The following is an 18,184-nucleotide window of genomic DNA, read 5'->3' on the forward strand; positions in this document are numbered from 1 at the left end:
GTTAGGGATGGGAAAAAAAGTTTTGTTCGTTCGTGAACATACAAATGAACATGAATTAACACAGGCACAAATTGAAAAAATCCCATCTGAACCGGTTTGCAAACGATTGGCATTCCTGAGGATCTTTTTTGACAGTATAATAAGAATACTCTCTCTCTCCGACCCCCTCCCCATGCCTCTAGTGTACAAAATTCGGGACAAAAATTTGTCCCGAGGACGACTGGACGGACAGTTTTCGTCCCATGGGATGAATAAACCGTCCGTTCGGAGGTCTCGGACGATGGACGGACGAATACTGGATGAAAACCTTGGGATTCACATCCAACGGTTGAGATGTAACCACGTGGCCTCTCTATGACAATTTGCATCAAAGTCCCTGTATGAGCCATGTGCGCTTAAACTGACGCCGGTCAGAATTAATTGTACATATGTCCCTCAAAAATTGAGTGTAGCGATAGAGTCTATAGTGGAGGGACAACTATATGTAAAAAATGCTTACATACCTTTAAGTAAATTTACAAAATAGAATGGTTTTTTTTGTCCAAGACAATGGACATGGTTTTTTTCCCGGATGGGGTGAAACTTCATCTCGTGAGGACTGGACGGGACGGTTTTCGTACCGTCGGACGAAAAATTCATCCCGTCCTTCATTCTTGCACTGAATCCGGACATCGGACGTGACAAAATTCGTCCCGTCCCATCCATCGTCCATGTCCTGGACGATGCGGAACTATATCCATGGCCCCATCCAATCTCATCCCTTCTCTCTTTCTCTCTCCTGTGCCCCCCTCCCCTCTCTCCCCCTATGCCCTTCCCTCTGGCAATCCTTCCCTTCCCCCCCCCCTCTCTCTCTAACAATACATGATTACATGTGTTCATCTTGGATTCTCAAGTAGAATTGATCTCCTCTCGAAAGAACCCAAGCCCAGATTTTGCTTCTTCTCCGTTCTTCCTTCCCTCCAGCTACCCTGACGAACACCTTCAAACCCACCTCGCTCTCCTGCAAGGTCTACGGAGCTTAATTCTGCTTGGCTATAAATTTATTTTAATTATTGCTATAAAATTCTTTCTGAGCTGCTTCATCAACTACTGTGGAAATAGAGAAATCAGAATTTCTCAAACTCTGTTGTTTTTTATGCATGAGAAAGTTCATGGGATCATAATTTGTTTTTTTAGAACACCTGTGTTACTCTGCTTATTAGTGGAGTGTTCTTGGAAAGTATTAGGGAAATACACTATTATCATGTTGGGAAATTATGTATGACCGTGTTGTTCTTGAGTTTTACATTAAAATGTAATCAAATCATTCATTGCCATAAACAACTAAATTTTGCGTAGAAAATTATCATATTTTTTAATAATAGTTTGTGTTCCACAGAGAAATTGCACAAATTTTAATTGTTTGTAATAATTTTTTTAGCTAGAATTGTTTATAAATGTGCCGGGGATGGAATGAAATTAGAAAACTATGCTGACTGGGGGTTTATTGAAGGTATTTGAATCTCCCACAGGTCTGAAAACTTAAAATATATGAATGGGCCTTTCAGATCTTGGGCTTCGTTCTTGCTCAGTTGGATCCTTATGGTTGCTGTGCCAGTTCTCATTTCTTGATCCTCGTCTATGGTCAGTGGTGTGCCACCGATGAATTTTAACCCTAAAATTGAGATTATCAGTGTATACCAAATATTAGGAAGATGTGTGCCCAAAGCAGAGCATAAAAGTATCTTAGAATTTTGTCATTCATCATTTTGTGGTGGACATTTCTCTAAAAAAAAAGAAAAAAGGGAATCCACGTTGTATTTAGTACATGCGAAAATTGATTCGTTGGCTGCATTAAATGCACGCAGGGAACGGCTATGCATGTAATAATTTCTAACAAAAAAGTAACTTGTCTTTTGAAAAAAAATTTTAAAAAATAATAAGGCACACACTTCCCGAACCATTCGAGAGCGAACACGAAAGAACCGAACACAAACGTGAACAAGGATTTTAACCTGTTCGTTCGTCGATGAAAAGCATTTGTATGAGGCAGATTAGGGAAGGTTATTAGTGGTGCTATAGGCCATCTGATTACGATCGTTATGAGATTGTTTTCAAGGGGAGGATCACTAATGATGTCATTCAAAAAGTGGAGGGTTTTGTTTTGTACTAGTTTAGAACGGCCAGGATGGCGAGGTAACCAGTTTGGTATATCTTGTAACTCGTGTTTATATCTATATGGTACCAGGTTGATCACCCATATTGGATTATCTTCATCTTTTTCTTTCAAAAAAAGTTATATTTGAAAATTACTTGTGAATGGATGGATGGATTGATGGAGAGATAGATTGGATGGATGTGTGGATGGAGGGTATATGAAATGGTGGATCAGTTGACGAAGAGATGGATTTGATTTGTGGATAGATATATGAATATGTTATTGGGTGAGGTACAACTGGATGATGGATTGCGACTAGAGTATGGATGAATATCGGCATACATGTCTGCATGGTTAGATGTAAATTGATGATAGTCTTATGGTTGAGGGGACGGATGAACCGACTGAAATATGGATGAGGTAGAACAGTAATATATACAACTTTGAAAAATCAAAATTGAGATATAAATATTACTTCTGACTTCAAGAGAAATTTGCGCCGCAATTGACCTCTGATCTACTAATTTACTCTCGTTCCATGCCCACAAACTATATTGAACTTGACGTAGGACGTCTACGGAATGGACGACTAAAGAATGGACGACGAAGGAATGGACGGCTGGGTTGACGGGACAGACTACAGGTAGATGGACGACCAGGGATGGATCGGATACTGGAGGGATAAAACAGCCACAAAAATCACACGGTCGAATTCAGACTTTAAAACCGATGAAAATCTGGTGGTGCATCTCCGACCCTTATAGAGGGAGGGAGTACTGTCTTCCCCCACCGCGACGATGCCTAAGCACCGAAATCAATATCCGAATTCGCATCACGAAGAAACACTCGAGAAAGAGAGAGAAGAAGTGGAAATCCAAACCAAATCTAATTCTGACGGCGGTGGAAACTTCTCGAGAAAACACTGGACGGAGAACACTTTCGACACCAAAGAGTTCAGGCGTACCTCGGCACCGTAGTGCATGAAGAGGATGCCGGAAATTCCGATCGTGACAAGCCTGGGCGGATCCGGGCATTGAGCGGCCCATTGGACGAGGAAGATTCTGGGCGTTTTGGGCGTTGAACGGCCCTGGTGGAGAGTAGATGTCGTTGTCGCAAAGTCAGGCGTAGGCGAATACCCGAGCGCGCGAAGCGCGCGTAGGGTGCGCGGAGCGCCGGTGCGTGCGTGGAGTGCGCGGAGGGCGTGAAGCGCACCCGGCGCGCGCGTAGCGCACGCGGCTCGAAGCGTCGAACGGCGTTGACGACGACCGGCGCCGCCGGTGTCGAAGTCTTGCGGGGCGGCCTGGGCGGCCCTGGTTGGGGCGGCCCCAAGCGGGCAGCCTGGGGGAGGCCTTGCCGGCCCTGGCAGGGGCAACTTGGGGGGCCCTGGTTGGGGCGACGTGGGCGGCCTTTGGCGGAGAGAGAGCGGCGGCAGAGAGAGAGAGAGAGAGAGAGAGAGAGAGAGAGAGAGAGAGAGAGAGAGAGAGAGAGAGAGAGAGAGAGAGAGAGAGAGAGAGAGAGAGAGAGAGAGAGAGAGAGAGAGAGAGAGAGAGAGAGTGGCGGCGGTGGCGGCGGCAGCGACGGTTAGGGTTAGGAGGGATAGAGGAGGCTGGGAGTCCTCCAATAAGAGTTAAACAAAACTCAATTCTTGAAATTATGACTGCCTAACTGTTTCTTGAAAACAATGGCCTATATATAGGCTTTGGAGGAAAGAGAAAATGACGAGAAATTAAAGACGTGCTTCATGTCACTCCAAAGGACAGTTGTTGATCTGCCTCCGGCGACGTGTCATGACGTGCGTAGGGACGTGCGCGGGTGGAGACGTGTGTGACGACAGTTGCGGCGTGTCCGTGGCCGAGATGTTGACTTCGGTTGACTTCGCCGTTGTGTCCATAGCGGGAGTGTTGACTTTGGATGACCGCATCGACGCGTCGATGATGATGTGTTGGCGTCCTCGCCATCAGATCTCTAGACTATTACAAATATAAAATTTTCATGGTTGTCGTCCAGGGCGCGTCTGAATTAGTCTAGGAGCATAACCCTTGGGTCGAACATAATCCACTCCCCATATCTTGCCAATACAAAAAATGCTCCTCTAGCGTGGGGTGTTATGATTTTTCATTTTCATTTCGCATGCGGATGAAGAGGATGATGAAAACTGTCACCCTTTCTCTCTCCTCTCTTTACCACTCTCCCTTTCTCTCTTATCTCTCTCTTCTCTATATATTTCTCTCTCCTCTCTCACTCTATATATATCTTCACTTTATATATCTATCTTCTCTCTATATCTCTCTTCTCTATCTCCCTCTATTCTCTCTATATCTCTCTCTCTTCTCTCTACATATCTCTCTTTCTTTTTATACATCACACTCTTCTCTTTCTCTTTCTTTCTCTCTCTATCTCTTCTTCTCTATATCTTTCCATTTCTCTCTCACACACTTTCTCTATGTATCTCTCTATCTTCTCTCCATATCTATCTTTATCTTCTTTTCATAAATCCCACTCTCCTCTCTCTCTCTCTCTTCTCTTTCTTTCTTTCTTTATTTCTGCCTCTCTCTCTCTCTTATTCTCTCTATCCTTATATCTTTCTCTCACTTTCTCTCTCTCTCTCTCTCTCTATCTAGCTATCTTTCTTTTCTCTCTCTCTCCCCCTATCTTTCTCTCCCTCTCTCGCTCTCCTCTCCATCTCTCTCTCTCTCTCTATCTCTTTCTCTCACTCATTTTTATCTCTCTATCTTCTTTTATAAATCTCACTATCTTCTCTTTCTTTCTTTATTTTTTTTCTCTCTCTATCTCTCTTCTCCATATCTCTCTCTATCTTCTTTTTATATATCTCACTCTCTTCTCTTTCATTCTTTTTTTCTCTTTTTCTCTCTCTCTCTCTCTCTCTCTCTCTTCTCTCCATATCTCTCTCTATCTTCTTTTTTATAAATCTCACTCTCTTCTCTTCTTTCTTTATTTCTCTCTCTCTCCCTCTCTCTCTCTCTCTCCTCTCCATATCTCTCTCTATCTTCTTTTTATAAATCTCACTCTCTTCTCTTTCTTTCTTTATTTCTCTCTCCCCCTCTCTCTATCTCTTCTCTCCTCTCCATATCTCCCTCTATCTTCTTTTTATACATCTCACTCTCTTCTCTTTAATTCCTTATTTCTGTCTTTCCATATCTCTTTCTATTTTCTTTTTATATATCTCACTCTCTTGTCTCTCTCTTCTCTTTAATTCCTTATTTCTCTCTCTCTCTCTCTCCAGTCTCCATATCTCTTTCTATCTTCTTTTTATTTATCTCACTCTCTTCTCTTTAATAACTTATTTCTCTCTCTCTCTCTCTCCTCTCCATCTCTCTCTAGCTTTCTATTTCTTTCTCTCACTTTCTCTCTATCTATCTCTCTTTCTTTTTTCTCTCTCCAAATCTATCTTTCTCTCTTTCCCTCTCTCCCTCCTCTCCATCTCTCTCTTTCTATCTCTTTCTCTCACTTTCTCTCTATCTATCTTTCTTTCTTTTTTCTCTCTCCAAATCTATCTTTCTCTCTTTCCCTCACTTTCCCTCTCTCTCACTCTCTCTCCTCTCCATCTCTCTCTATCTTTCTCTCTCTCTCTATCTTTCTTTTTTCTCTCTCCAAATCTATCTTTCTCTCTTTCCCTCACTTTCCCTCTCTCTCTCTCTCTCTCCTCTCCATCTCTCTCTATCTTTCTCTCTCTCTCTATCTTTCTTTTTTCTCTCTCCAAATCTATCTTTCTCTCTTTCCCTCTCTTTCCCTCTCTCTCTCTCTCTCCTCTCCATCTCTCTCTATCTTTCTCTCTCTCTCTATCTTTCTTTTTTCTCTCTCCAAATCTATCTTTCTCTCTTTCCCTCACTTTCCCTCTCTCTCTCTCTCTCCTCTCCATCTCTCTCTATCTTTCTCTCTCTTTCTCTCTCTCACTCTCTCTCTCTCTCTCTCTATCTTTCTATCTCTTTTCCCTCCTCTATCTCTTTCTCTCTCTCTCTCTATCTTTCTATCTCTTTCTCACTTTCTCTCTCTTATCTCTCTCTCCTTCCCTTGTCTATCTTTCTATCTCTCTCTCTCTATCTCTTTCTCTCACTTTCTCTCTCTTCACTCTCTCCCCTGTCTATCTTTCTATCTCTTTCTCACTTTCTCTCTCTTATCTCTCTCTCCTTCCCTTGTCTATCTTTCTATCTCTCTCTCTCTCTCTCTCTCTTATCTCTCTCTCTCTCCCCCTTATCTATCTTTCTATCTCTTTCTCACTTTCTCTCTCTTATCTCTCTCTCTCTCTCTCTCCCCCTTCTCTATCTTTCTCTCTCTTTCTCACTTTCTCTCTCTTCTCTCTCTCTCTCTCTCTCCCCCTTATCTATCTTTCTATCTCTTTCTCACTTTCTCTCTCTTATCTCTCTCTCTCTCTCTCTCTCTCTCTCTCCCCCTTATCTATCTTTCTATCTCTTTCTCTCTTTTCTCTCTCTATCTTTTTATCTCTTTCTCTCACTTTCTCTCTCTTATCTCTCCCCCCTGTGGCCCTGTCTATCTTTCTATCTCTTTCTCACTTTCTCTCTCTTATCTCTCTCTCTCTCCCCTGTCTATCTTTCTCTCTCTTTCTCTCTTTTCTCTCTCTATCTTTTTATCTCTTTCTCTCACTTTCTCTCTCTTATCTCTCCCCCCTGTGGCCCTGTCTATCTTTCTATCTCTTTCTCACTTTCTCTCTCTTATCTCTCTCTCTCTCTCCCCTGTCTATCTTTCTCTCTCTTTCTCTCACTTTGTCTCTCTTATCTCACTCCCCTCTCTATCTTTCTCTCTCTCTCTCTCTCTCTCTCTTTCTTTCCTTCTTCATCTCTCTCTTCTTTCTCTCTCTCTCTCTCTAACCCTTTCCCTTTATCTCTCTCTAGAGTCTTGACACGTATATATATGGGAGGCGAGCTATGCTCTCAGTTGGTTGCTTGCAGAGGAGAGCAATGGGAGTGGGGAAGAGGGAGCCGTTGGTTCTCTGGTCGACGAGAGCTCTCCTGCGGTCCGTGCTCGGGCCCGACAAGCCCGCCGGAGCAATCGCCGGACTCCGCCTCAGGGCGGGGATTCTCCTCCCTCGTCCCGGCGAGCACGAAGCGTGGTCCGACGCCGTCGCCGCGTCGCCTTCCGCGCTCAAGAAACTCTCTCTGACCTCGGGATCGCTGGTACTTTTCTCTCGTTTTCGCCGCTAAATTCGATTTCAAAACCTCTGAAATTGTTGTAGAAATGCGTAAAAAAATTCCGTGGAAATTCGCTTTCGAAGCCTCTGAAATTGTTGTAGAAATGCGTAAAAAAATTCAGTAGAACTTCGATTTCGAAACCTCTGAAATTGTTGTAGAAATGCGTAAAAAAATTCCGTAGAAGTTCGATTTCGAAACCTTTGAAATTGTTATAAAAATGCATAAGAAATCCTTAGAAATTCGTTTTCGGTGTAGTCTTAGAAAGTTGAACGAGTTTTTTGAATTCGTCAAAGATCTGAAGAGAAATTTGAATCTCAAGCATTCCTCTCTTCGTCTTCTTTTTGATTATCTGGTTTCGAAACCTTTGTTGCGTTTTCAAAATGCGTACAAAATCGGGATTTCATGTAGGAATTCGGTGGTCTTACAAAGCTGAATGAATTTTTTGAATTCGTAAAAAATCTGAAGAGAAATTTTAATCCCAAGCATTCCTCTCTTCGTCTTCGTTTTTATTATCTAGTTTCGAAACCTTCGTTGCCTTTTCAAAATGCGTGAATAATCCGGATTTCACTTAGAAATTCGATGGAGTCTTATAAAGCTGAATGAATTTTTTGAATTGGTAAAAAATCTGAACAGAAATTTGAATCTCAAGCATTGTTCTCTTCATCTTCTTTTTGACTATCTATGGAAATCTAATTTCGAGTTGTCTGGCGTTCTTCGAGCGGTCTATGACGCTCTTTCTCCTCAATTCCGCCTGGAAGACTTGGCTTGGTAGTTGCTTGGTCACTTCTGATCTTCTTCAATCTCTTCAATAGTGCATTTCAGGTCTGATTTCGCCATGGATTCCTAAATCGAGCTTTGTGACCTCATTTGTGAGAATTATTTTGCTTTTGCTGCTCAATTACTCCTAGAAATTCTTTTAGACACGATAATTTCTTGCTGATCGTCTTCCGTCTTCTTGACACTGCATTGCAAGTCTGATTTCGCCTGAGAACCTTATTTCGAGCTCGCTGCGCGCATTCGTGCGATCTATGACACTTTGGGTCCTCAATTTTGCCTAGTAAACTTTAAATTATAGTTGCTTGACCATGTCTGATCTTCATCAATTGTCAGAACGTTTAATCGCATGTCTAATTTGTCCATGGAAACCTAATTTCTTCATGGGAACTTTATTTCGTGCTCTCTAGCCTCATTAATGCAATCTGAGACAATCTTGCTTCTCGATTTCCCCAAGAAAACTTTTTGGCTTTAGTTGCTTTGCCACCTCTGATCTTCTTCCTCCTCTGCAACACAACGTTGCATGTCTGTTTTCACCATGAGAACCTAATTTCGAACTCGTGGGCTTTCATGATGGAACCTTTGAATATCTTGCTTGATCATATCTGATATTCTTCCATCGCCTGAACATTTAATTGCAAGTCTAATGCCGTTATGAGAGCCAAATTTCGATCTCTCTTGCTCTATCCGTGTCTATCCTCGTAGAAATGTTTTCAATTTACTGCTTTCTAGCTCCTCCATTTCGCCTATAAAATTGGGTTTCAGTTGTTTAGCCTCTTCTGACCCTTCATATCCTCAACAATTCATTCCAAGTATAATCTCCAGCACTTTTCTGTTTCTGCCCGTGATGACTGATATTTTCCTCATCTTCGCCATGAAATCTGATGTTGAGATCTCTCATCGTCACAAACTGTTTTTCTTTCTCTCTTTCTCCATGGGCAATCTTATTTAACGTTCTAATCCTAACTAAAAGCCTCTAATTCTGCACCTCGGCCAACAGTATGTGCCAGTTTTTCTTCAGATTATTCTCAAGAATTAGAGGTAAAGTTCATTGTAACGGCTGACTGTATCAACACAACGGTGGGAACTTTTGAAATCGTATTGTTTTATATGATTCAGTTCACATGAAATGCTGCAGAATTCATCCGTCTGTGGACAATCTCACAATCTTAAGTCGAAATCCATCCTCCGAAATTCATCATTATTAGATACTATAATCATGCTTTAACAATTCAAAGTCTTGCTGCTTCTTCTCCAGGTTCAGATTAAGAACACGGCTACCAATTCGACAAGAATTGTGAGAATTCTTGCCCTAGGACTGCTTGAAGAAGATGGAGAAGCTCAGTCTTCTTCTCAGCATATGGCCATGGGAATCTTCCCTACACGCTTTTACTCCAAAGAGCCATCCGATAATGTTCTTCATGACGATGGGAATATCGCATTTATCGATCCACTGTTGGCATTCAACATTGGTCTGCACATTTCTGGATTCAATCTTGTTCTTCAAGGGAAAGGAAGTGGGATGGAGTCTTTGTTTAACTCCAAAGATGGAAATTCGGACTGGAAAACGGAAGTTTTGGTGGAATTTTCCCCTCTTTCTCATGTGCCTAAGTATGCATCGCATGTTAGGGTATCATTTGTGAAGACTCCAGAGTGTAGCCAGATTGATTCACTTCGTCCAGTCTCTCCAACAGAAGTGGAAGATCGGCAGAAACTGATCGATACCTTTTTGAGCGATTACTTCAAAGTTGATCGGTTCTTGGCTAGAGGTGATGTCTTTGGGGTGAATCTGGATTGGAACTGTCTGTCAGAGCTCTGCGTTTCTTGTGGTTCTAAGGATCAACAAAGATCCTCGGCTAATACGATCTTCTTCAAGGTATGGAAATTCTATGATCTCAACAATAATCGATGGATGATTCACAGTGTCCTCCCTTAAGATAGTTACTCGGAAAAGTTCTGGTTCTGGTTTTTTCTCTCTTATAATCTTTACTGGAAGAACATTGCCGCAATCCAATGCTCTCGCAGTCTCTCTTTTTTTCTCACACTCTTTCTCTCTTTTATCACTCTCCCTTCTCTCTTTATCTCTTTCGCCCACCTTCTCTTTTTTTCTCTCTCTCTCTCTCTTTCCTCTCTCTCCATTTTATATAGCCCTCCCTCTTTCTCTTCCCCCTCTTTTTCTCTCTTATCTCCCTCACATCCGTCTTCTCTCTCTCATGGCCCTCTCTCCCTCCATTTTTTTCTCTTTTATCTTATTCTCTCCCGAAGTCCCTTTTTTCCTCTCTCTCTCTCACTTTGATCCTTCTCTCTAGTTCTCTTCATTCTTTTTTTTTTCTTCCCCACTTTTCTGTGTCTCGCTTTTTTTACTTTCTCTCTGTTTCTCTCCTTGTCTCCCTCTTCTCTCTCGCTCTCTCTCTCCCTCTCTTTTCCTGTGTCTTCCGACCTGTCCCTCTTCTCGCCCTTTTCCTCTCTCTCTCTCTCTCTCACTCCCTGTCTCCCTTTCTCCCTATCACCCTCTATCTTTCTCTTTATCTCACTCTTTATTTTTCTCTCTTATATACAATATCTTTCTCTTCCTTAAGGTTATGGCCATGGAACCGTCAGAAGAACACATTCTCAGAGTCAACCGTAACAACACCCCCCTGGTGCTTGGAGGCCAAACGCCCTCTCCTCTTCCCCCAGAATCGCTCTTGGGTAGGGTCAGCGGGCATGTTCCTCTGCAAATGGATGTAGTGAGAGACGTCGGTTCAATCCTCCTACCCACTCTGTGTCCATCCGCCTTGTCGTCCAAATTGCGCGTGGCACTGCTTCTGTTCGGTCCTACTGGTGAGACATGATACCTTCAAGAAATTAATGTTCTTTTCAAGCAAAAAATTATTTTTATTTAAAAGCTCAACCCCATTTTTATTTTGCTTTCAAGGATCAATTTTTCGCAGGTTGTGGGAAAAGGACTGTTGTGAGATATGTTGCGCACTGCCTTGGGTTGCATGTCGTTGAATACAGCTGTCATGATCTGGTGTCTGCCTCAGAAAAGAAAGCTTCTGTTGCCCTTACTCAGGCCTTCAATGCTGCTCACAGGTGTTTCAAAATATTTTTTAGTCATTCAGGTTTTTTGTCTTGATACTATTGATTTGTTTCTTATGGATGTGACCATATCTTAATATTCTTCAATTGATAGTTATTGGTTAAGAATTTATTATTCTAGCTCCTTTATGTGAGATATTGTCCTTCTCATTTCTCTGCGTGTAGACATGGTCGTTCTGTTCGCTTTGTGCGGATTGGTGCGAATTGTGCGTTCTGTTCGGATTTCCGAACAGAACAAAATCATATTAGCACAGAACATCGCACAGACCCGTGTGCGGTTCGGTTTTTGCAAATTTTGCGAATTGTGCGAATTTAGTGAGAATTTTGAACACTGCGCGAATTTTGTTCGGATTGTGTGAATTTTGTTCGAATTGTGCGAATTTTTACCCATTGTGCGAATTTTGTTCGAATTGTGCGAATGCGCGAATTTTTGCAAATTTTGTTCGAATTGTGCGAATGTGCAAATTTGTGCAAATTGTACGAATTTTTTTCGGATTGTGCGAATTTTTCGAACATCTGTTCTAATTTTCGCACAAAAAAGAACAGAACAACGAACAGACCCCTGTGCGGTTATTTTGTGTGAATTTTTTGTTCGTTTGAAAAGAATAGAACAGAACGACCATGTCTATCTGCGTGTGTCTTTCATTGCCATGAGAAATTAATCTAGAAATATAATTGAGGAATTATCTTAATTCCAATGGAATTTTTTTAAAATAGGTCAGTCTGTGACAGAACATCAGAGTTAACTTTTTCTGTTGTTATCATTAAGTCTAATTTATTCACATAGCTTTTAATATTGATGGATGGAAATAAATGTGATAATTCACAACTTCTTCTGAAAGATTATTCTTCGTAAACTCGTACAACTTTCAAATGATCATTTTCATTACCGCCCTTTCAGTTTCATCTACTTCTTATATTTATGATACTAATCTTCACTCCAAAATCAGATACGCTCCTTCCTTACTTATGCTCCGCAATTTTGATATATTTGGAAAGTTGCAATCGAATGATGGGTCCCCCTCTGATCAAGTTGGTGCTGCCTCAGAAGTCGCATCTGTTATCAGAGAGTTCACTGAGCCTCCTCAAGGACATTCACGACCTTCCAAAGATGATATTGTAAGCCAAAACCAACCCTGCTTGATTTTTATTCATCTCTCATGAACTTCCGAATTCTCGCCTTAGATGATGAGAGAGCTATTTTGATACGGTATCCAATCCCTTTAAGGGGTATTTCAGTATTTTTTATTTAGATTAGCTCCCTTTAAAGACATGTCACCCTCTCCAAAGAAAGTTAGACATTGAAATGTTGTTGAATTGGCTAGGAGATTCCCCTGGAGGGGGTTCAGTTGGCGAGCAACGATTGTTCTGTTTATCTTTCTCTCCATCCTTGGAAGGGGTTCAAGCAAGTATCCTGGCCTGTAACTATTAATTTCTCTCTACCCTTCTGTTAGGATACCGACGAATATCTCTTACTGTATTGTACTGGAGTAGATCCGACGACGAATTTGATATGAGGAGAAAACCGATCGGATAGATCAATGCTCAAAACCGTGATCTCAATCAAGTGATTTCGATAAAGAATTCAACGAGCCAAGTGTTTGTAGGCAATAGAGGATAACAACGGAAGCAATGTAGAACGAATGGAAGTCCACACTAGTAGAGGGAGGAATCTCCCTGTGACGAGGGAGACGTGCTGCCCGGATCGGTCCAGCACCCGCGCGAGGAGTATCTCCGGTCGTTCAGGAACTCTAAAAACTTCTTGATTCCCTTCTGCTTGAACCTCCCATCTTATTTGTAGCCTCACGTCCCCTTCTTGGAGTAGCTCCATTTCCCGCTTTATTTCGAATCTTCTCGCATGAGTGGATCAGCTCGCACGTGTCGTATTCCTGATCTTTCTTTTCTTCTTTTGGTAAGTCTTCAAGGAATGTTTATCACCTTCCAAGATCATTCTAGTTGGAGATCTATCCAAGATCTCTAGATCTCTATCACATGTCTTCTTAATTCTCGAATACAGTGTTTATCTGTGCAAAATTGAATCGAATGCTCTTGATATTTTTATTATACGTTTTTTTCTCGATCTTATTAATGGGTGTTTTCTCTTTGATAATGCCAGACTTTTTTTTTTGAAATAATGCCAGACTTTTGGGCACCGGGTTCTGCTAGTTGCTGTGGCCAACAGCTCTGACGCCCTTCAGCCGTCGATAAGGCGTTGCTTCAGCCACGAACTGACCATGAAACCGTTGTCTGAAGCACAAAGAGGGGAGTTGCTTTTGCGATCGATTGAATGTGTATCCAAAGGCCAGAGTGACGTAAGAGATGAAATCATAATTAATTAATTATATTTGGAAAATAATGCGTTAAATTTGTTTTTTCCTGCAGTCTTATGGCGCAAACCTTCTGAAAGAAGTTCTTGGACAAACTTCTGGCTTTATGCCTAGGGATATTCGTGCATTAGTCGCTGATGCAGGCTCAATTTTTGTTTCTAGATTATTAAATCAAAGTTTTCCTGATAAAGTTGGAACAGAAAATCAAAGTGAGATCTCTAGAGAAAATGGAGTCATTGACATTCAGAAGGACTTATCTCAAGCATTAGAGCGGTCAAAGAAACGGAATGCATCAGCCCTTGGAACTCCTAAAGTGAGAAGCTCTATCTCATCTTTGACTTTTTTGTGTTGGATGGGAAATGAATGTATGAATTATGTTAAATGAGAGTTTTATAACATCAAAATATTCTTTTATTATATCACAGTGTTTGGAAATTTTTAAGCTTGATAATGTGGCTATTTGAGTCGGAACTAGCTGTGAATTGACCAACTGATTTAATTCTCCATGGATGAGCTGTCAAATGCTTTAGACATGATCTCATATTCATCCATATAAACGATTAATGGGAGGACGGGATAATTTTCTATGGACTGACTGACACGATGCTAAATTTTCGTATATGTCAAAACTTATTTTTCTTATGTGCTCGCCAAACAGGTTCCTAATGTGAAGTGGGAGGATGTGGGGGGGCTTGAAGAAGTGAAGAGATCGATCCTGGACACTGTCCAGGTGCGTTTTTTGTATCATTTTCATTCTCATCACATAAAGGCTTAATGGAGTGCTCAATGATAAATTTGAATTTTCGGCCTGATCTCTCTCCCTTTCTCTCTCTCTCTCTAGCTTCCACTTCTTCACAAGGAGTTATTTTCATCTGGCCTGCGCAAGCGTTCCGGCGTTCTTCTTTATGGTCCTCCAGGAACAGGGAAGGCGAGTGATAGTTATTTTAAGTTTAAAAGAGTTATTTATCCATAAAGAAATAATTTTCTTGGAATAGATTCCTTATTGGGCGAAACTATTGACTACCCACCTGCTTGCATATTCAGACATTGCTTGCGAAAGCTGTGGCAACGGAGTGCTCATTGAATTTTCTTAGTGTGAAAGGCCCGGAATTGATCAACATGTACATTGGAGAATCAGAAAAAAACGTGCGGGACATATTTGAAAAGGTGCTGAAACAAAGTCTCCCAGGAATATCGGTCTATGGACTGGTAAAACATAAAATTGATATTTTTTTCCTTTTTTCCCCTTCTCTGCTAACAGGCTAGGTCAGCACGCCCGTGTGTCATCTTCTTCGATGAGTTGGATTCTCTTGCTCCAGCTCGAGGGGCATCCGGTGATTCTGGCGGTGTGATGGACAGGGTTGTTTCCCAGGTTAATATCATTTTTCCATCTTGTGGATAAAGATATTAGAGTTATTTTATTTCTGTGCTAAAAGTAGGGGCATAAATGATAGTTTTAATTTCCTCTCCTATGATTCCTTTCCGTCTGTAAAAATAGGAAACGTTTACTTAATTTGAATTTGGCCCTCTGTTATTACTCTACAGTCTTTCTCTATATTCTCCTATCATCTTCCTTATCTTTATCAATTCTACGCATTATATTCTCCCCCGTCAAACTCAACACTATTTCTTTTAAAAAAAGAGACTACAATTATACCCCTGTTTCTAACATTTTAATCTTATTTTCTAACAATAGAATGCATGCAGATGCTTGCAGAGATCGATGGCCTCAGTGAGTCCAAACAGGTTCATCCCTCTCTCTCTCTCTCTCTCTCTATCTATCTATCTATCTACATTTTTTAGCCTTGGATCAACTGAGACTGATGTTTTGGAGATCATAAAGATACTTTAAAATCTAATTTTAAAAATAAAAAATCTCTGATCATTTGCAGGATCTGTTTATAATTGGGGCTAGTAACAGGCCCGACCTCATTGATCCTGCTCTTCTGCGGCCGGGAAGATTTGATAAGTTGCTGTACGTTGGAGTCGACTCTGAAGCTTCCAAGAAGGAGAGGTTGGGTTCTCCTGAAATTATCTTAAAAATCAAAATTTAAAAATTATTTATAATTTTAAAAATCAAATTCCCCTTGCTTTACTATGACCTGAAATTCTTTAGTTTATTGTTTTAGGGTTCTCACATCTCTCACCCGTAAATTCAAACTCCACGATAATGTTTCTCTCTCTACCATTGCCAAGAGATGCCCACCTAATTTCACAGGCGCAGATATGTATGCCCTGTGCACCGACGCATGGTTTCATGCCGCAAAGCGCAAGGTGATCACATTTGACGATTCTATGAATTTATGTTTAATCTCCTCTAGATTAGTTCATTTTATGCATGCTCAAGATAAAATATTAGAGGTTAATACTCATTTTTCCTATGGTACCCCGACAAAAACTTAAATCGTTGATCAACAAATACACTTTGAGAATTATTAGAATTTCTGTTTATTTTGGACTCGATTTTTTCATCCTATGCGTGCTTAATATAGACTACTAATGATTCCTACGAGTGCGTTACCCAAACAATGAAAACTTCACTTGTGAAAACTTCTATGAGTTTCTGTTAATTCTTCACTCGATTGTCTCATCTTATGCATGGAAAAAAATAAAACCAATCATTCATTCGCCTTTTCCCAGGGTTACAGAGACATGAAAACAATAGTAATTACCAACATACACAATTGCATATTTCTATGAAATTATTTTCATTCTCAACTGGATTTGGTCATCTTATGCGTGTCTAAAATAAAATACTAATGGTTTATTTACCTTTTTCCTAGATGTGGAGAATCCTATCCTTTTAAATTACTACTGATACGGAGCTCAAACCAAAAAGTCAAGTTTAGTTCATTATTCTTTGAAATCGACAAATTTGTTTTATTTTATTTGGTCGACAGAAATAGGAATAAAAAATATAAAATCATGTTTTTTCCTTCTGTAGAAAACTCGGGAGTTTTAATTTGTTTTTCTGAAGTTTTTTAACCCTGCCATAATAGGGAAATTATTTCATTCTAGTTGAGATTTCCTGTTCATCTCCTTTTTTTCAAAAAAAAAGATTTCCTGTTCACATCTTGTTTTCCACTATCTCGCTGTCATCATTTTGCAAGCGTCCATACTTGAAGAAACTATCCAACTGCAGATTTTTTTAGGGAATTTTCACTTAATCTATTCTTTTTCAGGTGTCCCCTCACCTATCTGGTTCTTCTGAAGGAGTGGCAGATGATCCTGATGCAGTCATAGTTGAGATCGACGATTTCATCCAGGTATCAATATATTGATCTTGATATTATTTAAAATGCAAAAGTTTAACGTGCTATTTGATTTTTACGCTAATATTTTTTTTGGTTAAAGTTTTGCATTTATTCTTATCAAGATTGTTACGCGAAAAATGGATTTAGATTACGCTAAAAGTTTCATCCTGAGATTATTATCTTGATTTGATACTTCAATCCTGTCCATCTACAATAACGTAGTGGCAAATAATAACGATCAGTATTTTTTGTTATCGATGTTATTCAAATACTTAAGATTGTGAATTTTTTTTACGATCCTGATTGATCTCACTACAAACGAACAACGAAAATCAATCAAGCAAAACAGATTATGATCAGTGAACGTAGATCATTAAATCCTCAGATATCAATGTTCAATGAGTGAAATGATCAGATTATGTTATTTCTTTTATTTATTATTTAAACGGAGGATTTAATGAATCTTTAGTCGCGGCGTCATTATCTTGATTGGAAAGATTCTGTTCCTCTATCCTTGCCAAGGAAATTAAAAATAGATTAAGTGTTGGCAGCAAATAACGAAGGTCATAATTATCTATTTGATTTTAGTGGGAATATGACTTACAGATGCATCCTTATTTGATTGATCAGGCTCTCGGAGAGCTGACTCCGTCTCTATCCATGGCTGAACTGAGAAAGTACGAGCAGCTGCGTAGTCAGTTTGAAGGCGGAAAATGAAGGAAGAATTATCCACATTACTCATCAGGTAAGCCAGGAAATTTAGAAAACCACACGAATTTGTTTATTTCTTATTATTACCTCGTTTGAAAATAATAAAAAATACAAAAAATTTAATAATCAAGTTTCTTTATTAGTTATTTCTTATTTTTGCTACATTGATACGCGCCAAGCCATCTTCCCATCGTCTGCCGAGTCAACAAATAGATATCCTAGTCGACTTTTCCAACCAGACAAGAAAATGTGGCAAAGTTTTAGAAAATGTGACTAGAGAAAAAAAAAACACCTGCATTTATGTTTGAGCTACTTGTCGTGTTTGGCTATCAGGCTGACGTAAGCGACTAACCTGAACAAGATGGCGGGGGGGAGGTCAGGTTGACTATGCAATTAGGGTTCATCATATGAAAGATGGTGTCAGATGCAAATATTGGAAATCTAGTCCAGAGATTGGTCTTGTAGAGGATACCGGATGTTCGACAACATCTTTAGATCTGTAGGATGGATGACGTTTTGTCATCCGTCCGTTCGAAAATTGTCATCCGTCATCGTCTGGAGCGACGCGACGCACGACGGAGAGCTATCCATCATTCGTCATTTAATCATCCGTCATTCGTGACGCGACGCACGACGGATGACGAAAATGACGAACGGATAACGGAGAATGACGGATTTTCTGACGGAGGAAGAGAGGAAGAGGAGTGGTGGGGCAGAGGAGGGAGGGGGGAG

The 18,184-nt window shown here is 40.5% G+C and overlaps 1 protein-coding gene across 2 annotated transcripts; it reads left to right on the plus strand.

Moving 5' to 3' along the window:
- Positions 1-7,041: 7,041 nt before the first annotated feature.
- PEX6 (peroxin 6) lies at positions 7,042-17,598 on the plus strand. Of its 2 annotated transcripts, XM_078576997.1 has the most exons (16): positions 7,042-7,290; positions 9,338-9,955; positions 10,659-10,902; positions 11,013-11,154; positions 12,111-12,279; positions 13,302-13,472; positions 13,543-13,800; positions 14,146-14,217; positions 14,329-14,415; positions 14,532-14,654; positions 14,749-14,859; positions 15,195-15,233; positions 15,380-15,501; positions 15,617-15,761; positions 16,670-16,753; positions 17,372-17,598. In XM_078576997.1, the coding sequence occupies exons 1-16, from the start codon at positions 7,042-7,044 to the stop codon at positions 17,456-17,458; spliced, it is 2,721 nt and encodes a 906-aa protein (XP_078433123.1). In that variant the 3' UTR covers positions 17,459-17,598. The 2 variants fall into 2 exon arrangements, 1 of the variants encoding a protein (XP_078433123.1); XR_013581835.1 differs by lacking the exons at positions 16,670-16,753; positions 17,372-17,598 and having other exon boundaries at positions 15,184-15,233; positions 15,617-15,755.
- The last annotated feature ends 586 nt before the right edge of the window (positions 17,599-18,184 follow it).

Source organism: Wolffia australiana, chromosome 6, assembly GCF_029677425.1.
Source record: "Wolffia australiana isolate 7733 chromosome 6, ASM2967742v1".
Classification (NCBI taxonomy): Eukaryota; Viridiplantae; Streptophyta; class Magnoliopsida; order Alismatales; family Araceae; genus Wolffia; species Wolffia australiana.